The sequence below is a fragment of the Marmota marmota genome, unplaced genomic scaffold (genome assembly GCF_001458135.2).
Source record: "Marmota marmota marmota unplaced genomic scaffold, marMar, whole genome shotgun sequence".
In the NCBI taxonomy this organism is placed as follows: domain Eukaryota; kingdom Metazoa; phylum Chordata; class Mammalia; order Rodentia; family Sciuridae; genus Marmota; species Marmota marmota.
In genome coordinates this window covers 13,959,235-13,978,080 of record NW_025999880.1, presented here as the reverse complement: position 1 = coordinate 13,978,080, position 18,846 = coordinate 13,959,235, and the positions used below count along the sequence as shown (strand labels likewise).

The 18,846-nt window shown below is 55.3% G+C and overlaps 1 protein-coding gene across 1 annotated transcript in view; it reads left to right on the top strand.

The window, feature by feature from the left end:
* Positions 1–6: 6 nt before the first annotated feature.
* Positions 7–18,846, top strand: part of Fmnl1 (formin like 1) — a 25,052-nt gene continuing 6,212 nt past the window's right edge. The window contains exons 1-15 of the mRNA XM_015495550.2: positions 7–483; positions 8,717–8,800; positions 10,535–10,648; positions 11,196–11,269; positions 11,574–11,657; positions 11,990–12,118; positions 13,720–13,828; positions 14,416–14,492; positions 14,700–14,793; positions 15,807–15,881; positions 16,169–16,279; positions 17,358–17,507; positions 18,042–18,143; positions 18,303–18,555; positions 18,785–18,845. Of these exons, the coding sequence (XP_015351036.1) occupies positions 355–483; positions 8,717–8,800; positions 10,535–10,648; positions 11,196–11,269; positions 11,574–11,657; positions 11,990–12,118; positions 13,720–13,828; positions 14,416–14,492; positions 14,700–14,793; positions 15,807–15,881; positions 16,169–16,279; positions 17,358–17,507; positions 18,042–18,143; positions 18,303–18,555; positions 18,785–18,845 (1,646 nt within the window). The 5' untranslated portion in view covers positions 7–354. The remainder of the gene's footprint in view (positions 484–8,716; positions 8,801–10,534; positions 10,649–11,195; positions 11,270–11,573; positions 11,658–11,989; positions 12,119–13,719; positions 13,829–14,415; positions 14,493–14,699; positions 14,794–15,806; positions 15,882–16,168; positions 16,280–17,357; positions 17,508–18,041; positions 18,144–18,302; positions 18,556–18,784; position 18,846) is intronic.

The following is an 18,846-nucleotide window of genomic DNA, read 5'->3' as shown; positions in this document are numbered from 1 at the left end:
TGCGCGGCGGCGGCGGCGGACTGCGGTTTGTGCGCACCGGGGAGCCGACAGCAGAGTTCGAAAATCGCCGAGGGGGAGCCCGCGCCGCAGCTTCCTGCCCCCGGCCCAGCCCTCTGGCCCCGGCGGCCTGCAGCCTGACTTCCTCCCCCCACCCTGCAGCTCGCCGCCGCGCTCCCTCGGACGGGGCCACCCCGATGGGACGCAGCGCCCCGACCCCTGTGCGCCGCTGAGCCAAGCGCCCGCGTCGCCGCGAGCTGCTGACCCTCGCCACCTGGGCCGGGAGCCCCGTCCAGGTCCCCTGGAAAGCTGGATTTCCGAGGCTGGAGGCGCCTAGCCGGCTGGGTGGGGACCACCATGGGCAACGCGGCCGGCAGCGCCGAGCAGCCCGCGGGCCCTGCCGCGCCGTCCCCGAAGCAGCCGGCCGCCCCCAAGCAGCCGATGCCCGCGGCCGGGGAGCTGGAGGAGAGGTTCACCCGGGTCCTGGTGAGTGTGACCCGTTGCGCGCAGGGCGCGGGCGAGGGGCGGCAGGGGCTCGCCACGCGTCCCCGCCCCCGGGGGTTCAGGTGCCGCTTGGAGATCCCCCGCCCAGCGGCTGCCCCCTCCAGGGATGGCAGTGACAGTGGCTTCTTTCAGAGTGACTTAGCACTCCCCCCAAAACTTTCTTCTGCATTCGCCAGTCTCTCTCCCTAGACAACCCTCATGCTCCCGGATCTAAAGGTCCTTAAAATGTCCTGTGAGGAAGATGGGAGCGCAGCGCAAGGGGGCCCCAGGCACTCCCTTCCCCACTGCTCGCAGGCCCAGCCACTGGGTGCGGGTCTCCAGCATTTGCCCTTCTGTGTCTCCGGGTCAAAGATGGAAGGGGTTACAATTTAACCTTCTGGAAGCCGCTGACCTAGAGCAAGTGTTTGGTGTGTTTGGGTGCCCGGGCTGCTGAGCGGGTTGTTAGATCATGCAGAGGGGGGTGTCTGTGTTTCTCACTCCCCCGTATGCCTGGACAGGTCTCAGGCATCCCCTCCTAGCTACTGAAAGGAGTACATTAGGAAGGGCGGGGTCAGGATGGGTTGGCCACTGACTTGGGGTGGAGCAAAAGTCAGAAGCCCCCTTCCACTGTCACCTGCCTGGGGAATTGGTGTGGGGATGCTGGAGCCTAGCCCACTGGAGAGGGACTCATCAACTCAGGCTGAGCCTGAAGAGGTCAAAATATATTTGGTGCTGTGGGGACTCCATAGAAGTCAGGGGTCTTTAAGACTGGTGGGCAGAAGTAGGGAGAGGGCAGGGCCACTTGTTCTCACTTCCCCTTCCATACCTCAGCCCTCTTCTCTGCTCCTTTCTCTAATTGCCTGGTGGCCTGTCTGCTGTCAGCTGTCCCTTGCTGGATACTTTGTGACAGGAGAATAAGATTGGGCTGTTTCCCAGAGGCACTTCCCAGTCTGGGCAGGCTGGCACTGCAGGTTTGAGGGTGGGGGCTCAAGGCAGGCACAAGGAGCAGAGTAGTGCTGGCTCAGTGCTTGTCCCCACCCCGTCCTAGACATTATTCCTCTCTCTGTCTAGTCATTAGGCCCTACTTGCTAGATCATCTGCAGGGCTAGATCCCTCCTAAGGGTTCCTGAGAGTCACATGCTGCCCCTCCCAGGAGAAGGTTAGGAGGGATCTGGAGGAACTCTGGGGTGGGGTGCAGTCTATCCTTGTGAAGGCGCCTTGCTTGAAGGGGAAGGGGAGGGACTTTGATGGACACCTCACACCACACTAACCCCAGACTTTCCCCATCTCTCCACCTGTCCCTACTTCCCACCTCCACAGAACAAGGCAAAGCTAAGCTGAGCTGAGCAGATGGGGGAGGGGCACGTGGAGACACAGTCTCTGGATCCATCAGTGGTGGATCCCTGAACTCCCACTCTGAACTCCCCAGATGGTGGGGCAATGTGTGTCTGTAGGTGGGGGTGGGGCAGGCTTCAGGCCTGAGGTCCAGGCTCCAGGCTGCTCTCTGTTATTCACACTAATGGGGGGAGGAGCCATGGGAGTGAATAATTCAGACCAATGGAAAACCCAAAAGTCAAGTGGTGATGTTCTGATGTAGGTATAGGACTTGATTGCCCTGCTTAGATTTGTGACTGTAATTGACTGGTTGAGTCTGACATAAAATGTCACTGCACACACCCCCACCCCCACCTTGGCCCCCTGCCTTCCTGCCAGTACCAGGGTATGGAAGTGGGGAGGCCCGGTGATCTCAGAAGGTATCCTGGCGAAGAAAGAGTTGGTGGCTGGGGAGAAATCTAGGGCAGCAGCACCCATTGGGGGCCCCACTCCTCCCTGACCCCCCGGAACCCCAGTGTGTTTACACCTTCTTCTTGGGGTGGATCAACCCATGCCTTGTCCTGTTGTGGGCAGAATGAACCCAACCTCAGGTCACTTGGCTAAGAACCTGGTTCTTCTTACTTTCTGTGAACTGGGGTATGAACTCCACCCTGGGGTGACAGCCTTGACCTCTGCCTGTGCTGCCCAGGGTAGAGGATTTGGGTGAACCCATGGGTCTGGCATTGGTTGTTTCAAGTGGTTCCCATCTGACCACCACCCCTGGGACCAGAGCTGTCGTTAGTTGATGTTCAAGAGAAGAAACTTAGATTGCTGGGGGCCACCACCCTCAGGGATCCTCCAGTCTTGATGGGAGAAGGTACCTTACCTTGGTTCTAGTCACCTGGCCTCAGGGAACCTCTTTCTTTTGCTTCAGCTTGGCCCCTTGTCTGTCCCTGGTGGTTAATAGGATCCCAGCACCCCTAACTTTTCCTTCTCTCTTAATGGTGAGGCTCCTAGATGACAGGTACTCTCACCAAGGCCCAGAGCCAGGCAGAGGTTACAAGGAGGCTTTTTTCTATGCAAGGGTAAACAGAGGGGCACAACCTTTCCAAGAAGGCTGTGTGAGAGAAGACTGCCCCTGCTTAAAATGCTGATGGGGAGAGAGCGGGTTGAGCCAGGGTTTCTGGCTGCTGCCTTAGCAACCGTGGAGGAGCGATGGCTGCCCAGCCACATGGGCCTGCTGCGATGGTGGGAACACCAGCCAGCCAGGCTCCGAGCTCTCGCCTCTCCTACGCCCAAGCCCAAGGCTGGGTGTCTTCCAGCCCTCGTGCCTTCTCCTTTGAGGCAAGTAGGGTGACAGATCTGGATGACAAGGCATCCTTTACAGGCCTGCCAGAGTGGCATGTGTACAGGACATCCCTGATCTCTCTGGGCAGAGAGGAGCCTGTGGCCTTGGGGTAAAGGGATAAGGGAAGGAGCCTGGGATGATGTCCCAAGGCTGAGGGTGATGCTGGCATCCAAGAGGGGACTGAGCCATTGGAGAGGAATTTGCCCCACGAGGGCCTATCACCTGGGGTGCTCAGACTGGTGTCCAGGGACATGGTCACTTGATCAGGTAGTGTGGGGCACTGAGCCCAGCTGCAGGCAGGGCAAGGTTCCTTGGAGTCCTGCCACCAGGATGGGCCCTTTTCCCTGTGGGCTGGTGGTGAGGAGCAGGAGTGTATGTCTCTAGTCTGACTGAGGTGTGCATCCTTGGCCAGCTCCCTCCAGGAGGTGGGCAGAGGAAGTTTGAGGGCATGTAGCCCAGACACTGTGCTTCCCACCTCTGGGGTGTCTTCCACAGAAGATCTTAATGAGGTGTGGCCTTGTGGTTAGATTTTGGGCTGGGCAGAGACTGTGGGTGACATTCCCAGGCAGGGCTGGCATATGCTGACCCTGGAAACCCAGGGATGTGGTGGACATGATTCACAGTGACATCTGGAGCGGTTGGCAAAGAGCTGGGTGAGATGGGCAGGAACAGGTGAGGCTGTTCTTGGTACCACCTCTGCATTTTTTTTTTCCCTTTGGGAATACAGAATTCTAGAAGGTGACTTAGATATCCTTGCCTTTGAGGGAGCAGGGGTTACTCAGGAGAAAGGCAGGGAAGGTTTCTGGGTACTGGGATCATGAAGTATAAGGGCTGAATTTTTTCTTTACTCCTTACTTGCTGCGTGACCTTGGACAAGTTACTTAATTTCCCAAGCTTCAGTTTTCTTTATGTGTGTAAAAAGACAATGTTAAAGGTATCTGCCCACCTGCTAGGATTTTTGAGGAGATTCAGTAAAGTGCTCAGCACCATGCCTGGCATGGAGCAAGTGTTAATAACTGCTCTTCACTGTGAGGAAGTGAAGCTGGCCTGGTCCTCTCCACCTTGGGGCCCTTCTCCGTGAAGGAGCCCAGATCCTGATTTCCCCTGTCCCAGCTCCCTCACCAAGAACACCCATGGGTGTCAGGCATTCCCGAGGAGCCCCCAGATCTCTAGCCATCACAGGCCAGGCTGCCTCCCTGCCATTATGCAGGTCAGCAACAGCAAGGCCCATACTGAAAACTGCCTGGTGGCCGGAAACCACGAGAGGGAGGCCACCTCTCCTGGAGGGTGGGGCAGCGGTGGGGCTAACGGTAGAAGTGTGCACAGGGGGAGGGGGTGGGGAGGCCTCCACTTCCCCTGACAGAGGGCGTGCTGAGGGGGGGGTTCCCCAGTGAGTAAGAGCACAGTGTGGGTAACAACAGGAAGTGCAGAGCGCTGGGTGGCAGGAAGTGCTGCTGGCTGTTCCTGGTTCCTCAGATGGGGTGACTGGGGCCCTGTTGTCTTCAGAAGACCCCTTGGGGCCAGGATCCACACTTCTCATTGACCCCACTGCCCTTTTTTCCTAAGGAAACCAAGTCTCTTAACCAGCCTGTCTTCTAGAGGTCACCTTGAACAAACCATTGAGCTTCTCCGTGCCTCAGTTTCCCATTTGTAAAATGGGGATGCTAATGGGGTCTACTTTGCAGCTTGTTGCTGAGGTCTAAATGAGTTAATAGATGTAAAGCATGTAAGATGGCACCTGGCCCAGAGGAAGTGTTTCAGGAGTATTATTATTGTCACCACCATCATTGCTATTGTTATTCTTCTGCCAGCTGGATCATGTGGGCAGGGCCGGGTGTCCTGGTTCTCATGCTCCTTGCCTTCTACCTGCCCTGGGCACCCTTGAGCTCAGGTGGGGGAAGCTGTTAGCTTTTGGGGTTCTTAGCACCTAATTCAGGGCAGGTCACCTATGGCCTCCTCTAAGCCTAGAATTCTTTTTTTTTTGGTGGGGGGATATACTGGAGATTGAACTCAGGGGCATTCAACAACTGAGCCACATCCCCAGCCCTATTTTTTGTAATTTATTTAGAGACAGGGTCTCACTGAGTTGCTTAGCACCTCACCATTGCTGAGGCTGGATTTGAATTCACGATCCTCCTGTCTCAGCCTCCTGAGCTGCTGGAATCACAGGCGTGCGCCACCACACCCTGCTAAGCCTAGGAGTCTTGTAAGAGTTCCAGAAATTCTATACTGGGATTTTAAGGAGTAGATGCTATTGATTGTTTCTGCAGATGCTTCGAGAGCTTTGAAGCCAAAATAGAGGTGATGGGCTAGATAGGGACTGGGAACTGGGGACAGGCCCAGATTCTGGGCCCTCTGGGCTGAGGAATCCCTGTGGAGCTGGCCTGACACTGGGATTGGTGGGTGTCCAAGTTCAGGGGCATCTTGGGGTTTAAAGGGCAGAGGTACTAGGAGGCTCTTGGGTTGGGATGGAGACTCTGCTCAAAATGAAAGCGAAACTGTAGGGTGTGGTCAGTGTCCAGATGTGGCCCGAGCCCTTCAGTCTCCTGGGACAATGCTTTAGAAGTCAGCACTCGTGGGGCGGTGCCTGGGGTGGGAGGCTCCAAGCATGAGCCTGCAGGGGCTGGTCTTGGGTGAGCAGAGAGTGGGGTTGCTCTCTGGTAGGTGGTAGGGACATGGAGGGAGGACAGTGGTTCCCACACAGTCTCATGGCGAGATTCAGCTTCTTTTCTTGATCATAGAAAAGAAGAAATAAGTCCCATCTCCCTCGTCATCAGGTCCAGGACACTAGGAAAGGGACTGGGGACCAGTTCATGTTTGACCTTGCCCCTTGGAGATAGGCCTGTCTCATCTGTATGTTTCCACAAACTTCTATTCACCCTATCATGCCCTACCTTGGGGTCCCATGTGGACTCCCCCAACCCTGTGTCCCCACATCTGCAAAATTCCTCTTCCCCATATTGGGTCGCTGAAGAACATTATTATGTTGAACCAGAACTTGGCACTCAGCAGTCCCAGGAGCTCTGTGTGGTGGGAGTGTGCTCATTTTATGGAGGCAGGAGCCGAGGCTCAAGGAGGCCAAGAAGCTATAGGGTTGGTTTTCTGGAATGAAGCTCCACTTGCTCCACACCACAGTTGCTCCTCTTCTGTCCTCCTCTCAGGTGCCCCTCACACACACACCTGGACTGCCTATCCCTTCCTGTCCTACTTGAGCAACGTCAGCTTTCTTCTTGTCCCCCCAGCCTCCATCCACAATACGCCTCCTTTGCTTAGGGCCCAGGTCTGGGGCTCTGATCCTGTTTTCAAGGTGGCCTCACCTCACCCCAAGTGAGTGGCATCTGCTGGCCCCTCTCCCACTCCCTGGGTACTCATCTCTTTGGTGGGCACTGTCACAGGCGGGGAGCAGCTGCTAATTAGTGCTCAGCGCTGTCAGAGCTATTTCTGATTTCTGAGCCTAATTTTAGCACGTCTGGCAGGCTGGCACATGGGCCTGGGGCCTGAGGACGGCCAGGTGGGGAAGGAGCAAAGGGGCGCCCTGCCTTCCACCAAAGTGGGGACAGGTGTGCCAGGCCCCAGCAGAGACCTCCCCTCCCCAGTAATAACCCTGGGCCGCCCTTGGGGAGGAGACCAGCACTGTAGCTCCGTCGTCCTGGCTCCCCTCTTACTGGCATCCTGACCTTGGGCCGGTCACTCCACTAATCTGTGCTCACACCTGTGGGCATGACGGCACCAACAGTGGCGGAGAAGGTAGAAGGCCGTTGGCAACATTCCGGGTGCTGAGTGGTACCTGGCATTATACACACTCAGGCGAAGCTGGCTACTGTGACTGTTGGAGTTGAGATTATGACTGGACCTGCCATTGTGCCATTCCAGAGCCAAACAGGTCTCAAGGGCAGGTGAGGCCCAGGAAGTCCCATGTCAGGAAGTGGCCATCCCCTCTGAGGCTCAGATGCTGGTGCTCAGCCACCTACCCCTGCATTTCCCTCTTCTGTGCCACTGCTCCAGGGTCCTGGCATTGCCTGTCACCTCCTGCTTCCTCCTCTCCCCTCAGCATCTCAGCCCCGCCCTGCCCTTTGTCTCTGTGGGGTGGATGTGGCTTAGAGAGAGACAGAGCAAGGATGGCCTGGTAACTTTCCCCCCAGGCAGAGTAGGTCCCCCAGCTTGAAAGCCCCTTCCACAGGGGTCTGGGCATAGCAGGAGCTGTCTTAGGTCCTGGCCTGGTGGCAGGGAGGACAGAAGTTGGGACTATGGCGGATTCCTCAATCCAGGCTCACTTTAGCAGTAGGGGACAGGGATGACGTACCCTACTCCCAGCTGGCTGGGAGTCTAGTGGGTGGGCAGTTTCACCTCTCAAGTGAGGCCTTGGCCGGAAAGGTTAGGCAACTGGGACTGAGAACACCCAGCTTCCTGTTATCTGAGGATGACTCAAGGCAGTGATTTTTTGGGGTGAAGTCTAGCCAGAGCCCTAGACTTAGGCCCAGCGTCCAAGAGAGGAAGCTGGCTGAGGAGCCTTGGGTGGGTGTGGTCCCTGCTCTGCTCCAGCTGTAGCCTCTCCTCAGAACCCTGTGACTGAGAGTGTGTAGCCCAAACCACAGAGCTGGGGACAGGAGCCCTACAGACTCTGGCTGGGGCTCTCAGGGGGCTCCCACATCACCAGTGGAGACCCTGGCTGAACTGGAAATTCCATGAGGGCAAGAACTGTCTGACGCACAGGCTGTCAATAACCCTGGGGTTTTCCCTATTGAGGTGAACTGGCCCTGTCTTCTGAGTCTATTAGGGAGACTCACCACGTCCTTGGGTCCAGGGAGCCCCTGCGGCTGGCAACACTGGGTTGATTCCACAGCCCTGGGCTGGACTCTACGCTTGCCCTGTGGTGACAGAGAAACTGTGGCTAAGGAAGAGGACCCATACAGAGTTCTGCTGACCTTTCTTAGCTCCTGAGGGGAGTCCCAGCCTGGGCCACCAGCATCACAGGCCTAGTGTACTAGCTGTTCCGCCCAGTTCCTGTGACTGAGTGACCTTCCCTGTTCAGATCCCCCCACCTCTGCATCCGTGATGCACCTGCCTGGAACTCCAAGCTTGGATGACATGGCTGCCCTCAGCTCTCTTCCTTCTTGGAGGGGAAGAGGGAGATACAGAGAAGGATGAGGCTTTTGAGTGCCCTGGGCCTAGGCTTTGCTCATATCCACAGGCCACACCTAAGCCTGGTTGGAGATGGCTCCCCTGTTAGCTTCTCACCTGGATGGGAGGAGAGATGGGGAAACTAGAGCCCAGATGTGTCTGAGGTTCAGGGAGTGCATACATCTGTCTCTTGCCAATTTTTTTTAGGGAGCTGAGGTGAGGGGATGACAGAGCCCAGGCAGACTTGGATTCAAATAGTGGGTCCCTTTTGGGTTGTTGGGCCCTAAGGTGCTCTGCTCTCTGGGCATTGGTTTTCTCACTGGATAACACTGTTTATCTCCCAGGTGAGAGGATGACATATCTTCTAGTGGGTTCCCTGAAAATACCCATCCTCCCCTTCCTTATCATTTTGGGGCCATAGGCTCAGGGTCTTATTTTTTCTCCCCTCCCCAGAACTGTATGAACTTACCCCCGGACAAGGTCCAGCTGCTGAGCCAGTATGACAACGAGAAGAAGTGGGAGCTCATCTGTGACCAGGTGGGTGTCAGGTTGGTTCTGTTACCCATCTGTCCTGGCATTGGGGGCATCCTGTCTTGACCAGGCTGATGCTGGGGCAAAGCCCATACCTAGAGGCTGGGTTGGCATCTGGGTAGGGTGCTGGGGATCTCTCTAGGACTCTGAGTTCCCCTCCCTTTGACACCAGTCTCCCTAGAGACCTTGTGAGTCACGAGCAAGGCTGGTCCTGTCCTGAAAAGCTGATAGGAGCTGGGCCAGGGCACTGGCCAGGCAGCTGGGCTGGTTCACTGTCCTGCTGAGCTTCCTAAACAGCCTCCCTCCCCCTCCCTTTTTTTTCTTCTTCTTCTTCTTTTTTTTTTTTTTTTTTTTTGGTACTGGGGATTGAACCCAGAGGCACTTACCCACTGAGCCACATCCCCAGTTTTTTTTTTGAATTTTATTTAGAGACAGGGTGTCTCTGAGTTGTTTAGGGCCTCACTCAGTTGCTGAGGCTAGCTTTGAACTCCCAATCCTCCTGCCTCAGCTTCCTGAGCCACTGGAATTACAGGTGTGAGCCACCAAGCCCATCCTTGAGCAGCCTCCCTTGACCCTTCCAACCTGCTTGGGCTGGAGAAGGGAGATGTCCACCTGGGTCCTACATCTTCATTGAGCTCATTAGAGGGGGCAGGAAGGGACAGGACTCCCTGTCCTTCTGTTCCTTCACATTCAGAGGAGATATAGTCAAGGAGCCACCACGGCCAGCCAGTTTAGACCTGGGTCCCTCAGAGCTTGGTCCAGGCCTTGGGCTTGCCACCCTCACAGCCCACTGGGCTGCTGTGGACGAGGAGGACCCCTCCTAGTTCTGGGTAGGGCGGGGCTTGGCTGCTGGGGATCCTGTAAGGTGGAGGCAGGAGCAATGTTCCAGTGGAGGCTGTGGAGGCTGGGCGTGGGGAGCTGGGGAGCCAGCGCCTCCCCTGGGGCCCACAGAGCCTCCCTCTAATGGACTGGATGAAATGAGTTGGCTAGGCATCCATCTAGGGCAAGGCTGGGCTGTGGCAGAGGGCGGAGGCCTCTAGAGGCTGTGGAGCTGTGAGTGTGTGGGGGTGTGTGGGGGAGGGTTGGGGGGTCTTACTGAAGAGGCTTGGCCTGGCATCTCAGAGGTAGGGACTCAAAGCCTGGAGAAGTAGAGGGTCATGGGGGGGTGGCTGGGCACATCCAAGGGGTCTGAGATGGGAGGGATGGGAGCCCTTGCGGGTGGGGGTCTCTGCATGGTCCCTCTATGGGAGTCTCCCTGCTGTCCCAGGGCTGGGGTGGCTGAGTTAGGAGTTGCTTTGTGTAACACAGAAGAGGAGCCCCCACAAGGGCACCTACCAACACAGGTGGACAGGAGTCCTGGGGGAGAGGCCTCAGCCTGCCAGAGTCCCCCTACCACACACTGCCTTGTACTCCCAGCTCTAGTCCAGGGAGGGCAGGGAAGGTGCCGCCTACTGTTCAGACTGAATCCCCCCTGGCGCTGGGCCTACCACAGGATTGACCCTTTACATTCTACCCACGGAAACCAGTGGGTAGAAGAGGACTGTGGCCTGGGGAGGCCACAGCAGGAGGGGCAGGCCAGGCCTGGGGCTAGATGGTTTGGGTTTGTGCCATTGGTCCTTCAGAGGCATCTTAAGACAGCCTGAGCCCCAGGTTAGAGCAGAGAATGGGACACTGGGACTAGGACAGGTCATTTGCCCCAGGGCAGCTCTGACTGCTTCCCTGTGCCCCCATCCATCTCAGGAGCGGTTTCAAGTCAAGAACCCCCCTGCCGCTTACATCCAGAAGCTGAAGAGTTACCTGGATACCGGTGGGGTCAGCAGAAAGGTAGCAGCTGATTGGATGTCCAACCTGGGGGTATATGTCTCCCCTTTTATTCTCTCCTTTCCCCCTGCACCTTCCAGGCTCTGGGCAGCTGGCATAGCCATGTGAATCAACTTGTCTGTGGGTTTGTGTCAGTGTCAGTGTGTGTGTGTGTGTGTGTGTGTACCCCATGTGTCCATGCATGGGTGTGTGCGCACCTTATGTCTATGTCCCCAGGGTGGTGTGTGTGGATGTGCATATGTGTGTGGATCCAGGATGTGCATGTTTAAATTAGTATGTGCCCTGTGTGCCTATATAGGAATGTGTGTGTGTCTACGGGGAGGTGTGTATGTGTATATGTGTACATTCTGCGTCTGTGTATGTAGCTTGTGTGTACCGTGTGCGTCTGTGCATGGGGAGTGCATGCATCCTGTGAGTGTTTATTCTGCTGGGCAGGTGTGTGGAGGTGGTGGGGGAGGCAGAGCGTGAAAGGCCCTGTGTTGGGGGTGGGGAGGGTGGGCATGCTGGCCGCTGCCTCAGGGCTTGATGGCCTGTGGGAAACTGTGCTCCACCCACCACACTCCTTGTTCTTGGTTCTCAGTTCAAGAGGCGAGTTCAGGAGTCCACACAGGTTCTGCGGGAGCTGGAGACCTCCCTAAGGACAAACCACATTGGGTGAGCAAGGGCCTAGATCCCCTCGGGTCTAGGAGGGCTTCCCCTGCCCCCTTCGTAGGCTGTGCCTGTAGACCACCTCCTAGTGGGTGTCCAACAACTCCTCTTTTGCTCCTGCCCATCCTCAGTCGGCATCTTGGTGCCTGGCTGGACCATGGCCCTGCCTGAGCCCCCAGTACCCCCTGGCATTACTGGGTCTCCTGAGGTTGGATGTGTTGGTGTCTTCCTGGGGCAAGGCCATCCAAGGGCTATGCCTGTTCTGGAAGGACACTTCCCAGATGGGACTCAGGGAGCCTGTGCCCTACAGGTGGGTGCAGGAGTTTCTCAACGAGGAAAACCGTGGCCTGGATGTGCTCCTGGAATACCTGGCCTTTGCCCAGTGCTCTGTCACGTAAGCCCCCAACCCCACCCTCATGCCACTCTTTGGAGCCTTGATCCATGTGTCCCTCAGCCTCAGCCCACACCTCTAGCCAGTTCCAGTCAGCATAGTTGGAGCCCCCGGGACCCAGTACTTGGCCCTGCACACCCCTTCCTGAAGGCATGCCCATTCAAGGAGGGATGTCCCCTCACTTCTTGCTGTGCTCAGCCCAGGGCCAAGAACACAGCCTCCTGCTCTTGTCCCAGTTTTTCCTGCAGGTCTGGCCCACCTGGCAGTTTCCTCCATCCCCTTCTTAAGTGTCCCCTGCAGTGCTGGCCTCCAAGCCCCTTGCATCGTATCTCCAGGTATGACATGGAAAGCACAGATAACGGCGCCTCCAACTCAGAGAAGAGCAAACCCCTGGAGCAGTCTGTGGAAGATCTTAGCAAGGGGCCACCCTCATCAGTGCCCAAAAGTCGCCACTTGACCATCAAGTATGTGGTCCCTAAGACAGGGTGGCAGGAGAATGAAGAAGTCACCCCCATGCTGTCACATCTAGACATCTCTATACATGGCCCTGGGGGCTGGGGAGGGGTAACCAAGCATGGGGGACCAGAGTCAGGGCCTCACAGAGCACTCAGGACACTAATATGTTAAGGGATGAGCACCTGGGTGGGTCTGGGATGAGGAGGGGCCTTCTGGGGTGGTAGGACCTCTCTTGTACCCATCTAATCCCCTGTTTTCTCCTATGCGGCCTCCAGGTGCCCCCCTTCTCCCCGGTACGTAGCCACCTGGGGGCCGGTGCTTGCCTGGCCAGCTCCCTGGAGGGTGGGTGGGTTGGATGGGGCATTCAGCTGACATCCTTGGGTTCAGCCACTGTGGTAGGTCTCCTTATCTAAATATAGGGCATCCTGCTGGGAGGTGGGAGGAGGAAGGAGATGACCCTGGAGCATCATGTGGAACCCAGCTTCCAACTTTGGGTCTAGGGAACCAGCTGCATATTAACCCCCAAACTCTCACAATATTTCTCTGTTCATTCATTCCCTTATTCATTCAACAAACATTTTAAAGCACTTACTATGTATTAGGTATGTGGCAGGTACCCATATGTCAGATCATCCTCCTTTGGGGGTTCCATAATCTAGTGGGGAACAATTCAGTGTGACAGGTTGTCACAGAGATGTGGCAACTTTAAGAAGGGAGGTGGCCATGACCTGGGGCATTAGCAGGGCTACCCAGAAGGGATGATGCTGGAACTATGTCTTATAGATGGACAGAGGCTGTATAGGCAACAATAGGGGCAAGGAAGGGCAGTCCAGGGGGAAGGAACAGCAAAGACTTAAGCATATTTGTGTCATGACGTAAACGGGTGATGTAGCAAGCAGAGGCGAGGACTCGGGAGGAGGTGGGGCCTCTCAGTGTTGCTGGAAATGTGATAGAATTACCAAGAGGACTGACGTGGAAGTCTCCGTTGGCAGTTCTACAAAAATGAAAACATCACACTTTTTTTTTTTGGCCAAGAATAATTGAGCACGCACGCACATGTAGTCCTTACTAGGTGCCAAGAGCTGTTCCGAGCTCTTTTCATAGTCCCAGCAACCCTGTCAAGAAGGTGCTATTATTGCCATACCTATTTTACAACTGAGGAAACTGGGGTACAGGGAGATTAAGTAACTTGCCTAGTACGTGATGACCTGGAATGTTCTTGAACCACAGCATTCTGCATTCACAATCTGCCTCTCAAGATGGAGATGAGCCCAAGTGGCTACGAGCGCCACCTCGTGGAAAGTCTTCTCATGGCTTCTCCCAAGCCAAATCTGTCTGGCCCCTCTATCAGTTCTCTCCACCCCAAACACAGCAACTCTTCTTAGTGCTAAGTCCCTGTAAGGGTCTTTGCTTCCTCGACCCACCCTCCCTGCCTGAGGACTGAGGAGGCCTACCTGCCCTCAGCAGGCCTCTTTGGATAGGTAGATGGGAGGCGGTGGCTTAAGGTTCCAAATATGTCCTGTCTTACTCCAGCGGTCATCTTACTGGTGGGGGGAGCAGGAAGTCAGGGCTCGGAGCTCTGACCTGTTGTCCTCTGCACCCCACCCAGGATGACCCCTGCCCATAGCAGGAAGGCCTTACGGAATTCCCGTATCGTCAGCCAGAAGGATGATGTCCACGTCTGTATCATGTGCCTGCGCGCCATCATGAACTACCAGGTTGGCTGGTGGCCATGGGACTAGGGGAGCTGGGGAGCGGGGCCTGTCTTCACTGGGGGTTGTGCAAATTGTGATATTTGGAGACCAAATGTCCTTCTCCCTGCATCCCCACCAGGGAACCCTGGGGATCTGGGCTGGTAGGGGATCTTGAGGCTGATGAATCTTGAGGGGATGCCCACATTTTTGCTCCCCCCTTGTCAGATCCCCTTGAGTGCTCCTGGGTGTGGCTGAGGCAAGGATGTGCCTCACATGGGGGCCAAGCGGAACTGAATAGCGAGGTCCATGGGGAGAGCATTTGGCCGTGTTTGGAGGAACGTGCGGGTGAAGCTTGTCTCTCTTATTTTCTCAGCCCTTAAGGACTCAGCATGTCCAAGGTGGCTGACACTGGCTTTGGAAAAGACAAATTAAAAGAGGGACAGTTTTAGGATCTGGCTGCTGCTGAAGAGATGTGGTCAGATATGAAAAAAAAAAAATAACTTTCTAAGCTAAGGGCATTAGAGATCAGAAAGGCACGGCATCAAATATGTAGGAGGTGCTGACGGTCCTGAGGGCCTTCCCAGAGGCACTGACCTCTCTTCTCTCCCCAGTCTGGCTTTAGCCTTGTTATGAACCACCCGGCCTGTGTGAATGAGATTGCTCTGAGTCTCAACAATAAGAACCCCCGGTAAGGTTCACGTCCCTAACCTGTCTCCACATGTAGACTCTTCTACTTAACCCCTTGCCTACTCTGTCCCCCAGTTCTCAGGACTGCTGCCCAGACTCATCCCACCTCTGCTGCCAATGCCCCTGTCCTCCTCTAGCCAGGGCCATGCCCACCCTGGCCATGGGCATTGCTGGTTCCTGAGGGACTACTTGTCTACTCTTTCCACAGAACCAAGGCCCTGGTGCTGGAGCTGCTTGCGGCTGTGTGCCTGGTGCGGGGAGGACACGACATCATCCTTGCAGCCTTTGACAATTTCAAGGAGGTACCGGAGTTCCCATCCAAACACATACTTGCCCCTGGGGCTGGTAGTTGTAGCCTCTGATGGGGGCAGCTGAGGATATTGGGTAGGCATTTGGGGAACCCAGAGGACAATCTGGGATAAGGAAGTTCTGCAAGGAAGGTACAGAGTCAGGTGGGGGCACTGGCTGACTGGGACAGGGACAACTATAGGGATCTGCTAAGCCTCTGATTCTCAGCCTTGCCAGGTCCGAATTGGACTTGACATCTTGGGGTTGCGCACTCTGGCTAATAGGCTTGCTAGAGTGGTTGTGTGGGAATATAGTGCATAGAGCTGGATGTGTTCCTTCATCCCTTAATGAATGTTTACTGAGGACCTATTATGAGCCAGGCAGGAATGGGACCCTGGGATATCAGTAAGCAAGAGAAACAAAAAAGCAGAGAAGACATATAATAAACAATGTAATAAATAAGGAAATTACATAGTGTGTTAGGAAATGATAAGTGTTGTAGGGAAAAAGAGACACTGGCGGGGCTGTGGCTCAAGCGGTAGCACACTCGCCTGGCATGCGTGCGGCCCGGGTTCGATCCTCAGCACCACATACAAACAAAGATGTTGTGTCTGCCGAAAACTAAAAAAAAATAAATATTAAAAAATTCTCTCTCCCTCTTTAAAAAAAAAAAGAGAGAGAGACACTGGCTCGGGGGAGAACTGGTTGCAGGGTGGTCAGGGAGCCTCATTGAGAAGGTAAGACTTGAGCAAAGCTGTGAGAGAGGTGAGGGTGGGTGTGGTCATTGTTGAGGCAGTTGGAATAGCACGTGCAAAGGCCTTGAGGTGGGAGTGTGCCCACGTGCAGAATAAGTGTACAAGAGGGCTCTGGGAGGGGACTGAGAGAGAGTGGAGTTTGCAGCAGAAGACTGACATGGCTTAACTTAGATATAACTGATGAGGACCTTGTAGCCACACAAGGGTGACAGCCAGGATGGCTTAGGAGATGTGTTACTGGGTTCTCAGTGAGCACCATTCCCCTTACCCAGGTATGTGGGGAACAGCACCGCTTTGAAAAGCTCATGGATTATTTCCGGAACGAGGACAGCAATATCGACTTCATGGTGAGCTTAGGAGGCTGGCTGGGGCCCAGGCCAGGCCCTGTTGGGTTCAGGGAGCGGCAAAGACCTGGGTGGCTGGGCTCTGGGCTCTGCCCCAGTAAAGCATGAGGACTGACTGGCCAGTGGGGAAGGAGTGGGTGTTGGGGGAAGAGGGCTAGATTGGGGACATAGAGGTGACAACACTGTGTTAGTGGAGTAAATACTGTGGAGAGGTAGGGAGACTTGGGGATGAATGGGGGTTGAGCACCCCCTACCTAGAGGATCACAGACTTGCTCTCCTGGGCCCCCAGGTGGCCTGCATGCAATTCATCAACATTGTGGTACACTCAGTGGAGAATATGAACTTCCGTGTCTTCTTGCAATATGAGTTCACTCATCTGGGTCTGGACTTGTACTTGGAGGTGAGCACTGCACTCCTTCCCCTTCCCCCGACATAACCATCAACCAACACAGATTTTGGCCAGGTGGTTGGCAGATCTGGGTTCAGATCCTGGCTCTGCTACTTCCTAGTCATGTGATCTTGGATAGATCTGTTCCTCTCTCTGAGTTCCTCTCTCTCAATTTTCCCATCTGTCAAACAAGAAAATCATAGAAGTAATAATGACTCTAATGTGTAGAACAGTGCCCAACACAGGATAGGCACCCAGTCCAGCAGCTTTTGTGGCAGGCACTGGAATACACTTCAGTGGCCCTGGGTCTGATTCTGGGAGTACCAGCTCAGATAGCCACTCTCACTCTAGAACATAATAGGGAGCCCATAGATATTAGGCAGGAAGGTCTGGGCCCTGGGAAGGTGGGCAGAGGTCTTGGGGCTTCTTGGCCCAGCCTAAGCAGAGAAACTACAGCTTCTGCCCAGATTCCTTTTGGAGGTTTGCTGGAGGAGTAGGGCCTCTGGGATTGGATTTTTGAAAGCCAAGATTGACAAAGGTGAAGAGCAGTCTCAATTTATATATATGTACAGTGGAATATATTCAGCCATAACAAAGAGACATAGTACTGACAGGTTACATGGACAAGCCTTAAAAACATCACCTTAAGTAAATGAAGCCAGACACAAAAGGCTACATATGTGATTCTTTATATGAAATGTCCAGAATGTATAAATCCATAGAGACAGGAAGTAAATGAATAAAAAAAAAAAAAAAGAAAGATAGTAAGTAAATGAATGGTTTCCAGGGGATAGGGAGGAGGGAATAGGGAGTGACTAATGGGGTATAGGATATTTTTTTGGGGGGGAAGTGTGATGAAAATGTTCTGGAATTAGATAGTGATGATGACAATCTTGTGAACGTACTAAAAACTCTTGAAGTATATACTTTCAGATGGTGAATTTTATCGCATGTGAATTATATCTCAATAAAAAAATAAAGAAAAAGGCAGGCTAGGGTTCAGGCCCCTTCCTCTGGTCCCAGTAATGGTGAATGGTCAGAAAGACCCCCCCAAATTAGGCCTCACCCTGCTCATTCCATCTGGGGACAGAGGCTTCGGCTTACGGAGAGTGACAAGCTGCAGGTCCAGATTCAGGCATATCTGGACAACATTTTTGATGTGGGTACGCTGTTGGAGGACACTGAGACCAAGAATGCTGTGCTGGAGCACATGGAGGAGCTGCAGGAGCAAGTGGCACTGGTGAGAGCCGGTCCTGAACCCAGCCCAGCACATAATAAGCCCACTGAACACATATCTGTCTCAGGGTCCTAGGGCCCGAAGGCATAATAAGGCACTGAAGGGCCTGGATGTGAATTGGAGGTGGCTGTCCGTCTAGCCCCTGAGTTTGGCCTGAATCCAATTCCTGAGTCCTTTGGGTGTCTTTCTCAATGAGTATTCAGCGAGCTCCTGCACTGTGTGGGATTTATGTGAAAGGCAGGCGCCTCCTCCACAGATGCTCAAACCCCAAGCTTTGACTTGGAGGGACTGGGTGCCCGGGGTCCCTCCTAGCTCAGTCTCCTCCTTCCCACCCACCTTTCTCATCGGTGGTGCCTTAGTTTCCCCTCCTCTTACTGAGGTTCAAGTACCAGGGTCGGCCCACCCTTGGCACGAGGGGCTGAGCGGATCTGGGAGCCTCCCCCAGTTCCAGGCAGGCTTGCCTGATGCCGCCCCCTCACCGGCGGTGCCAGTGCTGCCTGGCCGCGGGTGGTAGCTCACCATGTGCCGGTGCTACAGCTGACGGAGCGGCTTCGGGACGCAGAGAACGACTCCATGGCCAAGATTGCTGAACTGGAAAAGCAGCTAAGCCAGGCCCGCAAGGAACTGGAGACCCTGCGGGTGAGGCTGGGGTTTGGGCTGGGGTGGGCTCCTAAGAACAGGCTGGCTGGGGTTTCTGGGCTTGACAGCTCCTCCCTAACCCTGGGAAAGGATGGGGACTTTGTACCACGGAACCCGGAGCCTGCCGGTGGGCACTGATTCCTTCCCTGGGGCTTTCAGGAACGCTTCAGCGAGTCAACCTCCATGGGCATCTCCAGACGTCCCCCGGAGCCTGAGAAAGTGCCTCCTCCCGCCCCGGCACGGCCCTCCGCCCTGGAGCTGAAGGTCGAGGAGTTGGAGGAAAAGGGGTTAATCCGAATCCTGCGGGGGCCCGGGGATGCCGTCTCCATTGAGATCGTCCCAGTCACTGTGGCAACCCCAAGCGGCAGTGATGCTCCTACTCCGGGGTTGCCCAGCTGTTCCCCCAGCCCAGGTGCGCGGGAGCTTCAAGCTGGGGTGGGGTGCAGTGGGGGCTGGGGATCAGGGCCTGGAAGGGGAACCTGGGGCCAGGTCTGGCACCGAAGAGTCAGCAGAGGGCGGTCTGGGTTGTGGGTGTGGCTCAGAGAGGCGCAGGTAAGTCGCAGGGTAGGGAGGCGGACCTGAGACCGCCTAAGCCAGGAAGTTGACTCGCTCCTCCCCCGCCCCGCCCTCGCTGGCTTCAGATCTCCCACCTGCAGCAGAGCTGGCTCATGGAGCAGCACCGCCCGCGCCACCACCCCCACCG